General features: G+C 43.9%; 1 protein-coding gene across 11 annotated transcripts in view; it reads left to right on the top strand.

Annotated features, from left to right (window-relative positions):
• The window catches only part of TP63 (tumor protein p63), a 154824-nt gene that overhangs the window by 90271 nt on the left and 42309 nt on the right, over positions 1–22244 (top strand). For all 11 annotated transcript variants that reach the window (XM_084528994.1, XM_084528992.1, XM_084528990.1 and 8 more), the window contains one exon: positions 12713–12967. In XM_084528994.1, the coding sequence (XP_084385120.1) occupies positions 12713–12967 (255 nt within the window). The remainder of the gene's footprint in view (positions 1–12712; positions 12968–22244) is intronic.

Raw genomic sequence — 22244 nt, 5'->3', positions numbered from 1 at the left:
TTAACCTGCACGTGAGTGGGATGACTGAATGAGAATGTCCTTTAATAGACAAAAATTAAACCTGATGTCTTGTCTGCACAGCTTTAACTTCTGAGTGTGCCGTGTGTTACTCCTGCAGAGATCAGGATAGCCTGGCTGTGTGCGAAGCATTGTTATTGCTCAGTAGCATGTTTTGTGGTTTGCACAGTAAAGCAATTACATTGGACATCAGATTAGAAATTGCATTTCCATTTTACAATCTTCTGTGCTCAAAACAAGGACTAATAAGCAGCCTGATACTAGGGGCAGGGCGTTTTCTCAGTTGTTGGCAAATTAACTTGCTTCACTTGGTGGATATAACTTACACTAAATTTCTAAAGTAAAGTATTCACAGTGAGATGGAAAGGAGCAGTCCTCGCATTGAAGGTGTTTTACATCTTGAACTGGTAGTTGTAACTGATGGTCCATTTTCAGTTTGTGACTTGGCAAAAATTCTGGGAAATAAGGTCGTAGTGCTAGTGTAAGCTAACTCTAGCTGAGACAAGATGAAATTATCCATTTAACTTCTATTAAGGTGTTTTCCATGGGGAATACAAGAACTTTTTTTTTTAACTGGTTATTTTTACAAAGCTGATGGCTTCAGTCTTTCACGCTGTCACCAACACGTGAATTCTCTGAATTTCTTCTAACACAAGCACAGCTATGTTACTGTGTTATTGTGTGGCTCCCTTAGTGTGTTCTTTCTTCTTACTTTTTCTTTTTTTAAGTAACGGTTTAAGTGAAGTGAAATTGCTCAGGGACAGAGAAAGAAGAAAAGCGTTAAGGAAACAACAAAAGAAAGCTTTGTCTGCCTCATGTATGCGTTTCTATCTGGTGGTGGCCGTTTGGGTTGTATCTGCCAAGTTACGCCAAGCAGAAGGGTTTATTTCCAATCACGGCTCTGTTTTGCATGATGCAGAAACATTGCTAGCTCGGTCAGGAAGATATGGCAACCCGCAACAGGAAAGCCATGGATGTGAGAGGGTGACTCTGGTAAACCACGTGCTTTGCACTTTCTTTCCTCTGGAAGACGTTGGCTATAGCTCGTGGAGAAACTGCTTGTTTTATTATCGTGAAGGGCTGAGTAAAAGCGGGTGTTGCCTGGCTCAAGGCAAATTTTAAGTTCTATTTACAAAATGTTCCCACTGAAAAAATCTGGAAACGCTTCAGAAAGGAACTCTTGCACCGATGGATTTGTGCTAGACATTGTTAAGCCCTGTTATTTTTCTGGCACTGCCTCCAACGCCTCTTGAGAATGTGCAGAGTAGGCAATAAAATGAGTGCAACTCTTTTAAAGCAAGGTTGCATAAATCATCTGAAAGGAGAGTAGCTTCTCATATACCAGCATTAATGCTCCACTTCAACCTCTCCAGTGGAGAAGTAAGCTCAAACTCTTTTATTTGCATGCCTTGACCTGGATTAGTGTCATCACTTTTGGTATCTAATGGAATTAAAAGGAAAATAATTGCTCTCCAAGGGCGTTGAAGTTCAAATTTTTCTAAGTTGCGCACACTTTTCTAGATTCTCTGCCATCTCAGCGCTGTGATCAACTTGCAGTGCCTTGACAACTGAGGCTGTGATGTTTAGTGATACTTGAGCTCAGGCATGGTTAGGGGTTTGGGAGGGTGTCTCCAAGTGAATCAATTTGCTGTTCTTCAAAAAATGTCCTATTTTTTTTCTTGTATTATTTAATAACTTGCAAGTAATCTTCCAGTCCTTGCTCTCCCACATGGAGCATCGCATCACAGCTTTGTTGTCCTGTGAGAAGGCATTGTAACTGTCAGAGGAAATAGAGAATAGCTCTTAAATAGGGGTGAGCCGTAGAACAAAGCTTTAGTAGAGCTGCACAGGACAAATGGAGTATGCGGGCTGTGATGTGGCAGCAAGCCAAAAGAGAAGGAAGTAGAGCAAAATGTAGGGTTGAACCTATTTCTTATAACCAGGCTGGATCCTGGGGGAGGCCTGATTCTCTTCTAAACAGCTCTAAGCTGGTGAGCAGCTTTCCAGGTTTAGCTTGGCTTCTTACAAGTGCTTTGTGCAAGAAGAAAATAGAGCAGTATGGGATTTAAAACAATTGCAGTTCTGTTTAGTCTTCTAATGTTAGGAGCAAAATCAATAATAAGTGGTTCTTCGGGAGGGCTCAGTAAATATGTGCAAGCCTTAGTTCCTCGGTGTTAGCAAAGTGGAGTTGAATCATCTTTTGGAACTGAAGTCTAAACTTGATGTTTGAATTTACTGACTGTTATGAGCTCCCTATTTCACAGAGAACAAGCAAGTAACAAAAACGGGATGCTTTTTGTTGTTTTCATTTGTTCTTTTTTAATTATATCAACTTTGAGTGATTTGGGAGTTGATCCAAGAATACTCAATGATATCTTGTTTTTCTGCAAATCCCCTGCTGCTGCTGTTTCACCTGGAGCCTTAGTGATACAACTGAAGGAGCAGTGTTTTAACCAGGATGTGCATGTTAGTATCCAGAATAGATGGCTTGAGGTGTGATGTATTTCTGAGATTGTGCCCGGTCGTCTGCTCTGTTTGGAAGTGGACCCAGGTGGCAAGGCTGAGCACGCTTGAAAATTAGTGCATTGATTGGAGCCCAGCAGCCTCTTGGGATCGATTCCAGAGTTTGGATCCGGATTAAACTTCCCCCCAAGGACTTTGGGAAGTGGTGTACAAGGGGGCCTGGTGAAATTTGAGATGAGTCCAAGTTCCTCAAGATGGCAAGAAGACGAATGTTTTTACCAAGGGCAAGAGAGTGGGAGGAAACGCCCAGTTTAGGGAGGGAAGGGGAAATATTTTATGGTGGGGTAGTGTCTGGGAATGAAAGGGATGGATTGTGTCTCGGCAGATAGGAATCTTTCAGTTTTAATCCACATCTAGGAAGTAAATACAAAGACTTTTGCCGACTTCTGGGAACAGGGAGAGGGGAGGAGGTGCAGCGCTAGGCTTCTTGGTCGCGCTTCTTGGGTGGAAATCCCTGTGCTGCAGAGCTGAGGTCCAGCTGCGTAAGGAACTGATGTGTGGGGGCTGTGGTGCCTCAGGAGCTGGTGTGAACAGAACAGGAGCGGTTCTCCTGGCCTGTGGCTTCATATAAACACGCTGTCAACAAGAGTGTCGAGTCAGCCAGTGGGTCTCTCTGCCGTATGGGGAATGACTTGAAATATTTAATCATTTTGCCTGTTCTTTGCTTGTTTTAAGGTAACCTTGTGATGTGTTGGTTGTGCTTCGGAAAATACCTTTTGGGTGTGCAGTTGCTCAAAGTAATGAAAATCCTGACTAAATGCTCTGTAGAACTTGGATTCTGAAAATTCAGGTGTTCCCAAAATCTCTAATAGCCTCTGCAAGCCTTTATTGTGACCTCACTGCTGTAGTTTGTTCCATTTTATCCATAGTATAAAAGTTGACTCCCCCAAGGAGCACTGATGACTGAGTAGAGCTAAGCAGATACGTGATTTTCCCCCCAGCCCTTTTCCAGCAGCAGGTAAGTGTGCAAGAAGTTCCTGAATAGGAAGCTAGAATACACTGGCTAGGTATGATCTAAAGTGACTAAAATATTAGTCATTTTGCAACCAGGAAGCCACCACGTGAACATTAAGATGGGAAAAGTGTTGAGGCTAACCTTTATCAGGCCTCTGTGCTGAGTGTCTGGAAGTAACAATGCTCAAGTTGGAGGGGTAAAGAGTTAAGCATGGTATTGGATGGAGACTAATGGGTACATTATTATTGTTTTCTTAATGAGCAACAGTCTAGAACCCCTTTCTGTATTTGGCTACTGAAATCACATGCAGTCAGGTGGCTGCAAATAACTTGGAAATACCCTGCAGTTAGTTCAGCTAACTACTTTATTGCAAGAAGCATCCACTAATATTATGGAAATGAAGCAGAAAAAGTTCCTGTCTTTCTGCTAGCTTGAGTGCTTCTGTACTGAACAACAAATCCATCAACTTCTCAGTTTGGGTAGTGAAAATCCTTCACAGTCAAGTGTCTCAAGGCAAGGCGCGGATTTGGAGATCTGCCTTCCTGCGCTCATGTGAATACTGAAGTCAGCAGTACTGTACAGCAAGGGGAAAAAATGGGAAGTGATTTTGGTTGTGTTATTCAACACTGGAGGGCCCGTAACAGAGCACCATGGAAATTCTGTATGTGTGCATTATGGTAATGTGACTTAAATGGCTGAGAAAACATTCTTGATGGCTGCAAGAATTACGGAATTAAGTCGCTGTGGAAGGAGCACTGCCTCTGCATGCATTTTGTAGGTACACACGTTCACACTGATCCCATTCTCAAAGGCCAGCTTTTTGGGGTGGCTTCCTGGTTTTGTGTGCCACTGTACTGAATCCCAACAGGTCCTCGGGTGCAGGTGATGCCAGCTTGCTGCTGCTTGGTGCAGGCCAGGAGCTGCTTTAATATACCAAATAAAGCCATGTGTTAGAAGGCAAAGCCCTGCCTCCTTTTGTTCTCTGCACTTGGGGTATAATCAGGATTTGGCAGCCAGTCCTCTCAGCTCCCTATGTGATCTTGCAAGCTTTGCAGTCAGTGGTGCTGCTTGGGTCTGTTTGGTGGCTCAGGCTTTGAGATGTTATCCATGTGTTTTGTCCCGTTTTGGACAGATGCATTGGCCGAATATGATAGAAAATTTGGTTGATCTTCCTTTTTAATCTGTGGGGACTCTCATGCTGCAGTATAACCCTTTTTGTTGCTTGCTGTAACTTGTTTTAATTTGCCCTTTGCCCTCCTATAACTCTTATTGAATTCTTATATTCTGTAGTTGTACCACGCTTCAAAGAGTGGGTGTGGGGGTTTATGCGTGGTTTCTTTGGATTTTTTTTTTTAACTACTTGATTTATTTAACTTGCAGATGATCTGAATTTCTCGTTCTGACTAAAATGCTACCTAGCTGGAGTATTTTACCTTGGTGTCTGAAAACTGACGTATTCTGCTTTTATTGAGCATAATGATGAATTTGGGAATTAACTTCAGCTCCTGGTGCTGTTCGGACCCTGATTATTCATTGTCTTTGTGCCCTATGGCCATACTTTGGTGGTTAGTGTCTGCCTCTCGGCGTGGATGACACACAGATATCCTGTCCAGCCTAATGCTGCCCTCTCAACGCAATAAAATGCTGCATGTCAGAAATGACTGATAGCCATCGATGATTACCATCCAGTTAAGAGTTCAAGAAACAAGGCAACTTTAATCAACTACTGGAGTCTTCCTTTCCTGCCCACCCAACCCCAATTCTGTATTTTAATCTGTTCATTTTATATTTAAAGCTACTTTTTTTTCTTTGATCCAACTTCTCAGCATTGCTGTACAAACCCAGTTCATGGCGTTTCTGCCGAGTTGTGGTCATAGAGTTGCTCGGCCACTAAAATTAGGCAAAAAAAAATTAGGCCTTGCTTTTTCTGTTTTTCCTGTTGTAGGTCTTTGTCTTCAGTTATGTTTACATCTCTTGGGAGCACGAGGGGTGCCTTTCCAAATAGTCTGTGCTTTCTGGCTCCTCAGATCTTTGTTGACACTGTGCTGTCCAGCTGGTAATAAGAGAACATGGGAAGCTCTTGGCCTCTGATTTAGTTCTAGTAAGCTGAGTGTTTTGGGTTATTAATCAATTTGCTTTAAAATCATGGAGTTCTTGTGTCCTATTATATCTGGTATCTCACAGGATGACAATTTTTCTTGTCTGTTTATATAGTTTTCAATTACTTACCAAATCGCTGTGCAGAAGCTCAGTAAAGAAATGATTGTATATGCGTACACTGAGGTGGTTGTTGGACTTTTTTCTATTTTAGACTACCTGAATTTTTAAAATAGCTAAGCATAGCCTAGAAGCTTACACAAAATGATTTTTTTTTTTTTTTTTTCAGAATCGAAGTTGATTTTGTTGCAAGAACACTTTCAAGAGCCCAATTCAGAGGGCTGTTTTTCCCTGCATTAAAAGCCTAAAATGCACTATAGGGAAGTCATTAATACTGTTTTTATGTGCATTGAAAAATACTTAGACAGTACAAGATGTTCAGAGTTAATATTTGTGTGAGATGGATGCACTGTCATTCTATTAATCCTTGAATTAGACAAACTCTTTTACCTGAATTTGTGGCAGGTGGTAGGAGTCAGGAATTACAGGCATTCCTGCTTTGGGCTGTGCTTGTTTTAAAAGGCACCCTGCTTCTGGCTGAAAAATACTTCTTGCTGAGTTAAAGTAAATGAATTAACCAAGGGGCAAAACTCAAAGTTTAGTTAAAAAGGAGAACAATTGCAGCTGGGGGGAACGACATGACTCCAAAGCTTGCAGCCTTTTGGGCAGACAGAAACTTGCCCTCATGCGGTTTTTTCATGAACCCGTGTTATTCTCCAGGCTTACAAATGTCTGCTTTTTCGGACTTCTACTCAATGAGAAGTTCTGTTGAGGTCAACAGAGCTGTGTCTGAGTGGAAACGCACACAGCTGGTAGTCTTGCTAGGTATGGCTCTTAAACCTGTGCTGTGTGTTAACCTGAATGGCACAGACATTGCGTAACATGCACACTGGAGTAGCTAATTCCAGTGAAAGCTGCCCAGCCTTTCCTCCTTCTCCCGGGTATACAAACACAACATTTTCATGCATGATGGTGTGTTTTTTGCAAATTTCTGGTGCGTGCTGCCTTCTGTTTAGTGCGTGCAGCATTGCCTACCAAGCTGGCTGCTGTCAAAGGACGGATTGGCACCCCTGAAAGGGAAGGGGTGCTTTAGGTATGCACAGCAGGCATTTTTTTTAAGCTTGTATATCTGAACTTTAAACAAGGTTGCATGGCTTCAGTTGGTTGCTTATGTCTACTTGTTTTTTAGTATTTATTTTTTTTATATCTGGGTGAAATGAAGGACTGAGTTTTCTTTAGGTTGTGCTTGCATGTTTGGTGTTGGAAATTGTCTGGGCGACCTGCTGGGATTGTCTTACTGCTGAACATGAAATACTTGTGCAGGAATATATTGGATATATTAAACTTTCATTTGGAAGGAGAGTGTCTTTTTTTTTTCATTAATATTCTTGCATTTAGCTGCTTAAAATTACCATGGCTGTACTTAATGCATAGCTCAATAAATCCCTTTCTAAATAATTCAGGAGGCAATATACAGAAATACTTGTGCTCCCTGCTACAGGTGGAATTGAGCTGAGATGTTAAACTTCTGGTTTTGCTGTGGCTGGTCAGAGAGCCAGGATGGGAGCTGCTGACTGCAGGGCCACTTCTAGTCCAGCACACTCCATCATGCCAGGACTCAGTAATGCTGCTGGGATGTGAAGGAGTCTCCTCCCTGCCTGGAATAAGCAATGACCCAACAGTAAGATTATTCAGGTCGATCTGATTTGCAGTAGTGCTAAAAGCCATGACCCATAGTAATTAGAGTTTAGGTTCTCAGGCCCTAAAGCTCATATCTTGGTAACTGTTGATATCTTTGGTTGAACCAAAGTTATTTGCTTGCTTGTTCTTCACATCGGGTATAAAGTACACATTATCGCTTCATCTGAGGGCTTCCGAACGTTTGTATTAAGCTGTACGGTAGGTCTGGAGGGAAACCTCTTCAAAGTAGACCTGCTGGCTTTGCTGGCATTTCAGAAATGGAGCTGGGGGGAGTGCAGAGGCTGTGTGACCTGCTGCCAGCACCCGGGCTCTCAACAGGCACCTGGGCCTGATCTGGTGTTGAAGTGAGTATACAATTCACCTCCACGGCCAGGAGGCGGCCTGGGTGATGTCCACAGCGAGCCTGTTCCTCCCAAAAGGAGTGCCAGCCTGAGATCTTTCCCACAGATCTCTCTGCATCAGACTTTCCACTAGTCCAGGAGGGCTTTTTAGTCTTTTTTGATGAGAAAAGAGGTGAGAGATACAACCCAAATCACACCTCTCGTTGTGATGAGTTAGATATCTGTTTCAGCTTCTGCCCTGATTTTAGCTGAGGGGCATGGGTGGAACCCTTAATTTCTTGGCACTTCTTTGTAATGGCACAAGCACTTCGCCTACATCACGTATTGTATCAGCTGCCTTCTGAGCAACTGGTGAAGCTGCACAGTTCTGCAGTCAGCACTATCTTGATTAATAATTATGATAGAAGCACTTCTGTTGAGCTTAAGTGCTTTATTTCCACCTACTAAATCCTCTTGTGGGAAGGTCTGAAAAACTAGGTTGATTCAAATCTTTTTTTTTTTGATACACTTAAGGCATCTGTTTTGGATGAGCCTTAAGCACCCTGGAAAACAGACGTTCCACAAGCAGCAGGATGAATGTTCTCCAAGAGGAAAGGGAATCTTTGTCTTGTCCAGCACTGAAATATCACCATAAACTGGCTCCTACTAGGCTTCCAACTGCTAGTCTTGGTGCATCAGTTGGGGTGCAGTTAGGGGCAAAGCACAGAAGTAGCAAAATGCTTTGTAAAAGTAACAAGAATGTTACTAATGTCCATGGTAGTTTACTATATTGGTTTCATCGTCTCATATCTTTGAAGAATAAGCACCAGTGGTGGTGTTTTGCAAGGCTTTGAGTAGCTGAACGCTGCTCTTGAGCCACATAGATCCAGCAGTTACAAGCTAAGACTTTGTCAGCGTGTGTACGCAGCATAGATAAACGTTTCTTTGGAGATATGGAGAAGGGTTTTGATAGCTAGAGTTGGAGACATCAAGGGTTTCTACACCTGAGGCTGGTAACTTTATTTTCAGGTAGAAAACCTCAAAACTTTGAGATGTTGATAGCTGAGCAGTTGAAGGCTGGATGATGTTTTTTTGTTTTCTTCTGTGAAGTTTCCTTGTAAACTTTTCTTCACTTGTGTGACTCTCCTTCATGCGTGGGTAGTGAGAGGGTCTCTGTGCAGGTGTATCCCATAGCCTTATTTCTTAACACATTGGACTGGAAAGTGGACTGCAGCCAGAAAAAGTGGGATACTTCTCCTGCAGAGGTGGTTCCCAGTTTGGGTCCTGTGCACTGGAGCATTTGCATTGCCCTCTTGTGGCAGGTGCCCTACTGCAGCTGGGACTGGGGATTAAATGATTCTGCAGTCTTCAATCCGGTTCTTAATTCAGCGGTGTCTCTAGTGAAACCGTGGCTTTCCTAACCTAGAAGCGTGAGTTAGCATGAAAACTTGAAAGCAGAGCTGATGGGATGTAGGAAGTGAAACTGATAGTTCGAGATGCATTATCAAAATGATGTCCCAAAATACGTAGTCAGGATCTAATTGCATCTCTAATTATTTGCAGTTAAATTCGCCTGAAGGCTTTTGCAATGCCTCAGCGATATTAATAGTTTCAGAAACCTGGTATGGGGGGGGAACAAAATAGAGAACCAAGGCTCTGAGAATTAGATAATGTGTGTGTGCTTTCTTTTTTCTATTAGCTAGCACTCTTGTTCTGCCAGGCATCAGCGGTGGGACTAGATCCTGCAGTTTTTTCAGAAGAATTCCCCACCAAAACCAGAGTACAGGCAAAACTTTGGGCTTCCAACAGGGCAAGGCTTGATCCCTGAATTCAACCACTTTCTGTACATGGTGAGGGGAGGCTGTGTGTGCGTCTGTGTGTGCAAACACACGCCCTGCAGCCTTCCCTGGAGGCTGCTGCCTTGCAGACGTGCCCGCAGCCCTTGATGTCTTTGTTCTCGCCAGCGCTCGCCGTCCACGGCCCGGCTGGGCCGCAGGAGTTTTATTGCGGCGGGAGCTGCTGCGCGGGTGAATTCCAGCGCGCGCCTTCCCCGGGCCTGCTGCCCCTCTAATTGTTGTGTTGTCAGAAGGCGTGTGCCTCCCAGAGCCTTATCTGATTCCTCCGGAGGCCTTGCAAGCAATTCAGATGTTGACCCCTTGAGCGCAAACAACTCTTTGCGCCGCCCGCCTCGGGGCATAGCTGGGAGGTTTAGCGCCAAGCCAGCAGCTCCCTGCGCTTTGTCACCGGGCTGGGGGGCACCTGCGAGGGGCCAGGGAAGGTGAAAGGCTGGTGGGACTCAGAGGGAGACAAGAGGGGAGTCAGACAGCTGCTCGTGTCAGCGCTGGGATAAGTGCGAGGAGATTAATAGTTATTTAAGGAGCAAATGGGGACATGGCATTCGGCTGTGGCATGCGAGTGTATAAATGCGGTGGAATGGCTGCTCCACTGGTAACATTTAGACAGATGGCCCCTGGACTGAGTGGAATGATAAGGATCTTTGATTCTCATAAGGATATCTTAAATTTTAATGGGGTACTTTATTTTTTTTAATTGACGTCCGGGCAGCACCATCAGCATTTCCAGACCGTGCTGCCTCGTTAATGCTGACTGGCCCTTTGGTCATCTTTCCCCACAATCTTCAGCAGTCTGGGATTAGGAGAAACAGTCTTTAAGTGAAAGCTGAAACACTGTTGTTTTGCTGTCTGAGCTGGTTTAGGAGACTGTTTTCATCACAGTCGCCTTTTCATCATTCGGCTGGTTAGGGAGCGCGTCTGATGCTAATCTCCATGAGAAGTAAAACAACCGAGCGATACCTCGGTGTTTTTTTTTGAGGTGTCTTTAGGTGTTGTTAGGGCTGGAGGTGTGGGACTAATTTTGATTAAATGATCGAAAAATCTGCTTTGTTTGTACTACGGAGCAGAAGGGTGGAGAGATGTTTTGTTTTTTTTGACTAAGTACAAAATTATTGACCAGCAAAAGTGTTCCTGGTGCTGCACATCAGCATCCCAGCACCTTCATTACAGAACTAGCCTCCAGCAAAAGCACATCCCAGGTCCGTTAAATAAGTCATGGGTGGTTGAATAACCTGCAGGAGATGAGACGTAACTGTCATCTGCATTGTCAAAGCTGCAATCTCCATTTGGAGAAGGTGATCCCATCTGGATCATTGTCCTGCAACAGCTACTTTGCATGCCTGGAGCCTAGCTGTGGGCTCTCTAACAGAGGCTCTGGGACATCCAGTGTCTTCTGTGCTGCTGTGGATGGGGAAACTGAGGCAGAGAAGGTAAATGACTAACCCGAGGCAACACGGAGAGTCACTGGTTCATCCAGGATTAGGACTCAATATGTAATTGCTTTTATTACTCCACTGCCTGGAGGCCTTAGCCAAAGCAGAGGCCCATTAAGCGCAGTGCTTTTTACATAGCAAGGAGCAATCCTTGCCCTGGAGACCTTGCAGCCTCAAGTAGGCTGAGGGTGGAGGGGGAGGCAAGGTGGCTTGCCCAAGGACGTGGTGTGCTGCTGGCAGAGCAAGGGAATGAGCTAGCTGTCCCTCCTCTCTGCCTGCTCCCTCTGCAGACCATCCCAGCTCCTAAAATTAATTCCCCTACATTATTCCCCACAAAACCTTTTTGCGTCTCAGCTCGTAATAGCAAGCTGCATCACCTCTGCAAGGTCCCATGTGCCTCACTGAAGCCCCAGGAACACCAGCCTCACCTCGGGCTCTTGATTAAATGCTCCATAAAAATATTAGCCTTTTCCAGACAGAAGCAAAAGGAAGAGCCTGAGGTGAGGCTGGTGCTCCTGGGGCTTCAGCGAGGCAAAGAGCCTCTGCTGCTTGGCTTATGATAGAGACTTGTCCTGGAGCCTCTCTAGAAAAGGAGTGACTGTAGTAAAGAGGAAGGTCTTTAGCAGACTGGCTGAAGTACTGAGAGATACCCAAGCTTTAGAGCTCTGGGTGGGATTGAAACTGGAGGATGCGGAGGGAAATGGGGTGCCTGTCCCCTCAACTGAAGGGAGGAGCCCAATTTCTGTGTGCCACGTCCTCTGCTAGTGGCAGAACTAGGTGTGTTTGTCACTGCATGTTCCCTGGGTGATTCCTGAGCTGATGGGGGTGTGTGTGTGAACCACAGACATCTGTCCCTAAGATTGGCACAAATGATGCCCTTCAGACAAGCACAAGAACAAGACTACGTGTACGTGGCTACATGTCCCACTCACCTGCTGTCCTGCGTGTCTGCAGCCAGTGCTTGCTCTTTTTGGAGGAATAAAAGAATGGTGTAATAGTGTAACTCCTTCCCTAGAGTATTTTCCTAGCTCCCAATTTTTTGTGGATAAAAATTATAAAATCAGGTAGGTTGCCTTGATGGATTATTCTCCATCAGAATTTGTCTGATGTCGTCTTGACCATATGTAGGCTTTCAGTATCCCTGATATTGGAGTCCCAGGCATAGGTATGATTAAAGGCTCTCTGGGCCTCTTTGCTAGCGAGTCAGACCAGTACAATTACTACCCAAGTTAGTGCTCCTAAGTGTCACCCTACATAGTATGGTCTGATCTATGAGAAGAGGAATGGTCTTTGGGTAGAACACAAGAGCATCGGATGATGTAGCCTTGTAGAAGATGGAGCCAGCTACACTGTACTGAACCTGATAATTTTCATCAAGTTATAGCAATCCCTGCAAAAGAAAAGGTCTGGATCTGGGTGTTGGTAGACCCGGGGAGCCTGCCTCCCTGCGATAGGTTGCTGCCCTGTGAATCATCTCCTAGTATGCAATCTCGTTTCCCAGCTCAGCTACATGCTGTTGATCTACTGTGTGGCTGTGCAAAGCTTTTCTTCTTTGTTTCATTTACTTCTTTGTTTCAGTCACTGATGGAAAATTGGGTATATTCTCTGCAAATATTCCTCCTCTTTGAGTAACACGTGTAGGGTGGTGCTGAGAGCATGCTGTACATCCTCCATCACGAAGGCCGTGCTGCTGCTAGCCAGTCTGTGCTAAGGTTGCTTCTGTAACACTTCTGTGCATCTGTTTGCCTCTAGCCGCAGTACACGAACCTGGGGCTCCTGAACAGCATGGACCAGCAGATTCAGAATGGCTCCTCCTCCACCAGCCCCTACAACACGGAGCACACGCAGAACAGCGTCACGGCGCCCTCGCCTTATGCCCAGCCCAGCTCGACTTTTGATGCCCTCTCGCCCTCCCCAGCCATTCCTTCCAACACAGACTACCCGGGACCTCACAGCTTCGATGTATCATTTCAACAGTCCAGCACAGCAAAGTCAGCAACATGGACGGTAAGGATGCAACGTAGCCTTGCTCCTTCACTGGCTTCAGCCCTGCAGCTCATAGCGACACTGCTGGTCTGATACATATCCAGGCTTGTGCAAGAATGGAGTAACCTGTGTCCTCTCAAGTGCATGACATGTCACACACACACAAGGGAGAGATTTATCTTGGTTGCTCTGGGAGGGTGTGGTGGGAATTTAACCCTCAATAGGATTACTAAATCCCAGGTGAATAAAATGCCTTGCAAAAAGACAATTGCTTAAAGACCATGCGTGATGAAACAGTGGCTCTCGATTTGGGTCTAGCATATGCTGGAGTATAAACAGGAGATGGGCCTAAGGATAGCTTCAGTGCTTCCCTTGGCATTCTTCAGCATCCATGGGTTTGCATAAGGTTCAGGTTCAGTGTGCAAGGCTGTGCCAGCAAGATGGAGGTACGGGATGGAGATGATGCTCCCTGATCTGACCCAGAGTGGGGCTTTCTTTCTCCACGTCTTGTCCCCCTTGTAGATAGTGTGAGAACCCCAGTGTCACCAGCTCTGGTCAGTCCTGCAGGATGTAGGTTAATTTTGTAACTTAGTGTTTTCCTCTGGCTGTCAGAGTAGTGGTAGTAGGTTTTTTGTTTACTTCTATTTATAAAATAAATAGTAAATAAGTTTTGATTTCTGGAGCTGGCTTGGTTGTTCAAACTCTTGAAACCTCAACCTCATAACCTAGGAGGCAGCACTGCTGGAGCTGTGTGTCCTGGTGTGATTTAGGGCTCTAGAAATGTGTAAGACAGCACTATTCTCCACTACAAAGATGGTCAATATTTGCCTTCCTCTACTTCAGGCACTCAAGTTTGGTGCAGTGAATAATCCCCTATATGTGCTTCTCTGTGTAGTGAATGAAGAGGGTTAGACAAATTGAGCCTCAGTCCTATGAATAACTCTAGAGTTAAATGCCTAAACTATGTTACCAGTAACCCCTGCTGTGCCTGATAATTAAGTAAACCAGATTTGAATCCCTTGTGAAAAGACTTTATTTAAATGCATATAGTGATTCTTCAAGCATCAGCTCAAATCTCAGTGTTCAGCATATTATGAATTGTCTTCTATTTTTCTTCAATCAAAACTGTTTTGTTTTTGAGTACTTTCATTTTATGGTACCTTTTGTTTAATGGTATCAGGATTATCTGAAGCTTTTTTTCCCCATCTTCAGAAGTCATTCTACCTGGACAAAAGCAGTGACTTTTTTAACAAAACAAAAAAAGACTTTTTAATCAAAAGCTAAGAACGTTATTTTCTTCCCCACTAAAGAACAACTTCCATCTCAAATTTAGTTAGTTCCTGCTAGATTATATTTAACAAAAAGTCCTCGGCACTGCTGGTGATAAAGCAGTGGAACCTGTGTGCTCTTAAGTGGCCAGCTGGAAAGAGATGCCACTTAACAGTAAGTTGGTGTAGTTCTGCATCCTTTAAATTTTTCAGAAAGTTTTTGTCTAAAGCTGCTAACAATAACCTTGTTTAAAACTTGTTTCATGGGGTTAAAATGTATTATGTCTGCTTGAGAACAAATTTGTGATTGCTTATGGGTAAAAGGGTGGAAGTTTTTTTAATGTGAGGTTGAAATGCATCTTCTCTACCTGCACTGGGAGCAATGCCTTGTTCATGCTTGTTTTCATGCCCAGATTTCTGCACTTACACTACACACTATTTTTCCTTCCCTTTAAGGAAGGAAATATCAGTCAGGTCTCCTTTCCATTTCTCAGAGTGAGAAAGTGCTGCCCTTGGATTTTTTGCAAGCTGCTCTGGAGAGGGTCCTTTGAGGAGATATGAAAAAGACATTCCCTTTTGATACATATGTACTAAGAATTATCTAATGCAGCTGCAGGGAACCAATGTGTTTGATGCTGTCCTTTCAACTGGGAGAAGCGGTCTTTTGAAATGCATTTTGAACATATGTAGTAGGCTGTTCCAGCAGAGCTGAAGACAAGTGAGCTAATCCCAAGCTTAAAATGAAGCAAACACTTGAGATGTTTCACTGTAGTGATAGTGGCTTTCTGGTGGGCAGAAGTGAGGCTGAGATTTTAATATGAATCTGTGTGGTAGTCAAAGATGCAGTTTCATGCTGGTCTTACAAAGTATTCCTTGGTAACTGATCATCAAATGTGCAACAGCCTGGGGACCAGCACAATTTGTTTTCTTTTGCCCGGACATGGGTGATGCTACAAACAGAAGATGTGCTGCCTGTGGCAGTTGCCATCTGCCTATGGAAAAGTCTTTATTTTCCTGAAGGAATAGACTCCTAAACAGCTCTCTGATCATGGAGGAATGTCTGGGTGTCCCTGTGCTGAGTCAGGTAACCTGGATTTAGCTGCTTGTGCAGGAGCAGCCTGCTGTGTGCTGTCAGTGGCTGATGACAGTCTTGTGGTGGCTGCTGGGGACCTTCAATCAATATGCATTTCACACTCAGGCATCTTTCCATCTTCAGAGCTCTGCCCTTGTGCTAATTAATCCACCAACTCATTTCACATGGGCTGTTGAGCAGTTGGTAATAGGTGTTCGACAGCTTTATCAGTGGGGTGGGCGGGGAGGGATGTGAAGGCTCTCCCGCTGCTGTCCTGAGAAATGTGGAAACATGCGCGAAATGTTGATGAAAGAAGGATTGCCCCATCCTCTCAGCAAGAGCAAGTTCTCTGAGTTGCTCATTCTTCCCCCCCCCCCATGTGACTTCATGTGCTTTGATTAATGCCTGTTGACTTTTTTTTTAATGATGGATTAGGAACTTACCCAACTGGAAGAGTTTCTTCCACTGCAATGACCTATTAACAGTTTAATTACTAGATGGCCCCACCCTTATTAAGAGTCCAAAACTTGAAAGCCTTGTTTCTTAGTTCTTTTCTTTCCTCTTGTGTTCCCCAGGGCAACGGTATGAAGTAAGGAAACTCATTGTATCGCACTTTCCCCTGTTTGGGAGGGGATTAGCTGAGGTGACCCACCTTGCCCTGCTGGGAAGGCTCGGTGGTGGTGGTGGATCCCCTGTCCTGGCTGGCAGGGTGCTTTGCTGTAGCTCAGAGGAGCTTGTTCAGGGCTGAGTCATGTTAGATTAGGTCATGGGAGCGAAGGCTGTGGGCTTGGTGAGAGGACTGGGTTATTTCTCCTAGAAAAGCAAAAGCTGCTTTGCAAGGGTTAAAGACGTACATCTGAAGATGCATCAGCCTTCTTGGTTACTTGTGTGCTTAGCTTTGGAGGGAATGATCCGAATTCATACGTATATCTCCAGGTTTCTTCTAGAGAAACTACTACTAGCAAGTACCTAAATACCAGTTCACTGCAAACAACCCTACATTCCACCCTCACCCCCCAAAACTGTTTTTTGTACTGTTTTTTTCCCAATTTTCTGGACTTCTACAGGCAGGTTTACTTTCCTAGGACAGTGCCAAAATCAGGAGGATTGGTATAGGATAAGCTGGTAAGGAGATGATTGTAACATCAGGAGGATTGCTTCTCTGCTCGGGTTTGTGATGGGATCCTAATTAAAGGGGGGAGGGAACTAGCTAAAAACTGGAGAGAAACACTAGTTGCTGCGAGGTGAGAGTGATTTCATATGTATGAGCAGCTCACTTTGAAAATATTGCAAATTTTCTCTCTGAAGTCTTTCATGACCTTAAGTAGGAATTCCAGTAAAACATGCTGTCTAATCAGGTTAGCTCTTCATTTGTATGCAATATTGAGCTAATTAACGATGACAAATTGAGATTGGATTGCAGAGGACTTTATAAGCATCCTTGATTATTTTTTTAATTAATGACCTGAGAACACAAGGTAAGAATATAAGCAGGTTAATCAGTCTTTTCAGAAGGAAAACCTTTAACAATTGAAACTCTCTTGAAGTGTTTAAAAACAAAAGCCGTAGCAGTCTAAATTGAACGAAGTTTCTCACATGCATACTGGGGGCAAGGAGCTCATGTTACAGCAAAACCTTCTGGGAAGCCATGCAGCAGAGGATCAAGCAGTTATCATTTTGTAATGCTGAGACAGTCAGTTGTTAAGGTTGTGAGAGAAGCCCCATGAATTGGGTAAAGTTGGGTGAAGCTTATCTGGAGCTGTCATTTATTGTGGGATACTTCCTCTGTGAGAATTCTCATATACCCAGGCTTGCAATATCTCCTCCCATTTCTGCAGCAGAAGCAAACAAGAGGTTTCAAAAGTGTGCCACCTCAGACTTCTTTTTTTTTATATGTGGAAGTAACTTGTGTGCAGGTCTCCCCACCCACTCTGAGCATAAGTAAATAAATAAATAACTGTACTGGCTTTTCCCCCTTAAAAAGGTTTGGCAATCACCTGTTGCCAGCAGAGCTGCTTACACAGGGAACAGCATGGCTGCAGCAGGAAAGTAAAAATTAAAATTGTGTGTCAAGGTAAGTAAAAGTTAACGTTACTGCCAAACTCAAGCTATCAAAAAAACAGATCGGATCCACCCATTCCCATAAGCAAGATACCACCGTATAAGTCATGAGACTTTTAAAAAGACAAACAGGTTCTTCATATTCTCCCCCAGGTTTTTGAGCCTTTAGGGTGCATCTACTAAATCTTCTAAAGCTTTTCTTGGTAGTCACGAGGGTTAAGGAAAGATAGAGCAGAAATAGTTTTTAAGTTTTTATATGGAAACTGAAATTTATTTGCAATTTTTTGATTTCGATGAAGACAGCTAGCCCTGGAAAACTTGCATAATTCAAATGTTGGCAATACCTGAGTATAGCAGTTTATTCTCATGCCCTGCAGTAGTTTGGAGATGAGCAGGGTTGGTCCTTGCTTTGTTATGAAATGTGGAGCTTTGCAAAGCTGCAATCGACGTTCCAGTCAGGCACCCTGGTTCTCCTGTTCTCAATAAACTCAGCTGTACCTAAAGCTGTATGAAATATTCAGATTTCAGACTCTTAAATAGCAAAGCTGGATAACAATCTGTGCAACATGCAAGAAAGCAAGTAAATGGATTGTGCTGGCTGGAGGGATTGGATTCGGAAAGGCTGTGTTTTTAAGGAGGGCAAAAAGAACGCGCTTAAATTAGTCCATGCTAGCAAGAACAGGCTTCCGTGGTGGAGAGTGCAGATTCCTTGGCTGGTCCATCTCAGTCTTATTTCAATTTCATTCATTCCATTTTCATTTTGAGATGTATTGTCTTGAACCACCTGATAAAATGAGATTTTTCTTTTTCCCCATATATATAAAATGAGTTAGAAGTTGGTGCATGGGGACACTGCAGCAGTGAGAGGGTGTTGCCTTGACTCTAATTGTTCACTGTTCTCTTAAGCTGCTCAAGTAATGAGTTGTTTCAATAACACTGGTAATGTATTGCTCCTGCTGCTGATCAACTTTCTGCATCGTAAGTGACAACTCTTTGAAGGCTGCTGACTCTTCCAGTGAACTTGCACGTGGTGCTGTGCTAGGTGTTCATGTGAAATCTTAGCTTTGTTACTCCTCAACAGTGTGCCACTCTTACAAGCTAGCTGTCTTATATTCAGCATGGTTTGAGTTTTCCCAATTTTACCCCTGAATATTCTTTAAAGCTGTTAGGAAATGGGGAATGGAAGCAGTCATGTTTCAGGATTTTGAATTTCCCTTTCTTTGGAGGCTCTGAGTCAGCAGTGGTGAGGGCTTTCGCTGTTAGCACAGGGCGGTTGGGAAGGGTCTCCGTAAAAGAGAGGCTTGTTTGTGCAGACGGTTCTGCAGATGTCTCCAAGCACTGAAATTGGTCATCTTCTGGACACATTTTGCTAATGTTTTCATGGCTTTAAATGTAGGTTTTCTCTTCAGACTGGCTGCTTGTTGATGCATACGCTGTGGACTGTTAGAGAACTGATGCAATGGTGTGAGCTCAGGGCTTGGCTCTGCACTGATCTCAGCAAAGCAGGAGCATTGCCTTATTTGGGCATTTGTCTTGGGCAAGAAGTGGTAAGAATTGGCTTCCTAAACTTCCTCGCAGCTGTACCTACCTAAAGAGGCTGTTTCTAGTGCACACACCTCTTCCCTGCTCAGAGCAGACAGGATGGGGTTTGGTTGTAGTGATGGTTCTCGTGCATGAAGAGGTGTCGACCACACTTTCCTGTTTGAATAACTTGAAGTGTTTCCCTCTGTGATATTACGGAGCCTGATGTTAAGGCTGTTGAGGCATATGAAACTTGTCCTAGGTCACCTACCTGGAAAGAGGGCAGCCAGCCTTGTTGTCTTTGAAGGAGGTGCCTTTCTCACGGCAGGGACGTGTTTTCAAGCTAGCAGAGCTGGGAAGAACCAGTTTCCCTGTGAGAACCAGTCCAGGAGGGGCCTGCTGGAGTCTGTTTTGCTTTTTGTGCTTGAGTAAAAGGAGATCTGAGTGCATTAGGTTCCCATTAAAATGTAATTGTTCCTTTTCCCCCTAATCTCATTGTCATGTATATTTTGTTTGTATCAGCAGTTATCTTTTTCTGTTACTCCTTGCAAGCAGCTGTACAGCTCCTTGTAATAGTTACCAGAAAATGTCTTGACGTGAGCTGGCTCTTCGTTTTTTTTTCCTCTGTTTTGTAAATCCTGTTAAGGCCATGCAGTCTGTCCATCTGAGCTGCTGTTGCAGTTATAAGTTTTGAAGGATGCTCCCTTTTAGACAAGTTCCTTCTGCGACGGCAGAACTCTGTTGTCCTACAGCTGACTTCAAGAGCCTGAACGGAGCTCTTAGTGCCCAGGGATGCTTCATCTACAGACATTTGGACACGAGGAAAGCATCTAAATTGATGGTGTGAATGTCCTTTTCTTTCAGCCAGGATTTAGTCTTCTGGTTGCTGTGCCTATGCTGACTCTCCCAGTTTAACTGGAGACCAGTTAGAGCTCACTACAGGTCTCCCAGGATCTGCAAGTGCAAAACCCTGAGACATTAGGGACAGGCATGGTAGGATGGAGAAAGTAATTGTGGGAAGGGCTTGTGTCTTTCCTTAGGGCCCACAGGAGCAGCAGAACTGTCTGCTGCTTTGCACAAGCAGTTTCTAGCTCTACTGGCATTGCCTTTATTTTTTTTTACTCAAGGCTTTGGCAAAAGTTGTCTTAAAGTTTGTCCTTTCTGAAGAGAAAATTCAGAGGGAGAGAATTAAGTGCAAGAATTCTTTTTGTTTCTTAATGGGAACTCTTTCTGTCTATGTGGAGAGAAAAAGTTAATTAAACATAATTTTCATCAATGCAACTTGCACAAAAAAGCCCCACCTACTTTCATGAGAAAGGAATAAAGAGAATCGTAATCCTGGATTAGGTATCTTTCACTACACATATAAAAACAACACCGTGTGAAAAGGGGGAAAATATATATGTATACACACATACACTAAACATACCAATGTGCCTCCAGCAGTATTACCAAAGGAATTAACTTTACAAGAAACAGCCACAGTCTGGAAAGAAGCCACTTTTCAAATAAAAGCTGAATGAGACTTGTGGTTTCTGAGAATTCTGAGAAGGAAGGGTTAAAAAAACATCTTACAGATAAGAATAGCTGGTGCTGGGAGATGAGTGAACATCTACAAGTAGGGGAGGGTCACTATTTAAATCCTCTTTTCTTTTTTTTCTCCTCCTCGTAGTTAAAAATTGGCTTCTACTGAGAACAACATGTAGGATTAATGTAGTACTTTAAATCTTCAAAGTGCTGCACAAACATTACTTCCCTAATCAGCAAACACCTTAGCTCGGTAGGCAAATCAGGCGTGTAGTCGCCATCTTAGAGAAGGGAAACCAAGGTGCCAGAAGTCCATGGTATTTCCCAACTAGTAGTCTTTTGGAGTGTGTTGGGCTATTTATTTATTTGTTTGTTTATTTATTTATTTATTATGCTTTAGGGTCTCATGCTGTTGAGCTTGGGGGTTGCCTCTCTAAAAGCTGCTGAGCTCTCCTGGATTTCATGAGCACGAAGCATGCAAACTGCAGCATGGCTCAAGCAAGGCATCTGATGAGTTGCCACCTTACCTTGCCAAATGTCACTGCAAGCTGGACCAAAAAGGAGGCAGCCCACTCTGGGGCACAGTTTCTTAAAGTTTCCTTAAAAAAAAAAAAAGTCGCCAGTTACCCCATGCCCCTGAGTTGTATTACGTGTCTCAATTGAACACTGTTTCAAGATACTTCAACCAGAAAAAATACCCCCAAACACAAGGAAAAAAAAAAATATTTGAGTAACTTAAGTTACTTTTGGTCTAAGGGTTTTCAGGTTGGCTGGTGTAGGAGTTATTGCTTACCCTGCAAACAAAGACCAGCCTTGGATATGATCACTCCTTTCCCTAGGTCAGTTGAAATATTGCAGTCGATGTAGATCTTATTTCCCTGCTAACTTCATACAGAACAAGCAACAGATTGGCGGTGTGCTGAAGCAAGCATTTTTTTTTTTGTTTTATTCATGGTGCTCTGTATACTGAGGGTTTAGCTTCAGTGCTTTGGCAGACCATATGCTATGAAGAAGTCTTACTTTGTTTTATTTTTTAAAGTGTCCTGGGTAGGGATGGCTTCTGTATAGAAAGAGCATGAACTTTATTATGCAATGGAAATCTTTTCATGAGGTTTTGCTGTGTGCAGGTGTGTCAGCCTTGTTATTGTAAACACAGTAGAATAGTTACCCAAATAAGAGCTTGGATCCTGTTACAAATAGAGTGGAGTGGAGAAATTGCATCTCTGTATTGATACAAACTGATGCTTCCAGTTGTTTCAGATAACACTTGCACATTGGAGCAAAACTCGGTGCATCCTGAGAAGCAAAGTGCTGCTTCTCCCTCGTTTTATCAGATGCATTACGATAGCTTTTTTCCCCCCAAGGACAGTAGAATACTTGCTCGTATGATAAAGGGAGCGTTTCATGATCTGCTGATACACATCAGCCACTGAAATAAGAGGGGGGAGACTGGGGTTTAAGTTTTCTGGCTTTTTCCCCTGTAGAAGCAACAGCCATGCTGCCTTGCAAGGCTGGAGGAGGAAAGGGAATCTCCCTCCCCTTAAAGAGCAGAGGGAGCGTCCCTGCATGGGTCCTCCTCTCCTGCCCGTGTGTGCTGCCCTCATGCCTGGGGCTCGCCACGCTTTCCTCCTGGGGAGAGAGGCTGCATCGCCTGGAGATGCTCGGGAAGGGAGCAGCACTTGCAAGCCGTGGATTTGGCTCTGAGCCCAGCCTTAGCACTGCTCCTGCCTTGCGATTTAGATGTAATCTGGGCGATGTTGTGCAAGTTGTTCCCTCTGCCTCCGTTTCTCCCCCTGCTTTTCCGTGTGCCCACCCTCCAAGTCAGGATGGTGTCAGCATGATCCTGTGT

This window comes from Aythya ferina (genome assembly GCF_964211825.1).
Source record: "Aythya ferina genome assembly, chromosome: 9".
Lineage (NCBI taxonomy): Eukaryota > Metazoa > Chordata > Aves > Anseriformes > Anatidae > Aythya > Aythya ferina.
Note: the sequence above shows the minus strand (reverse complement) of the source record. Positions and strands in the feature narration are given on the sequence as shown.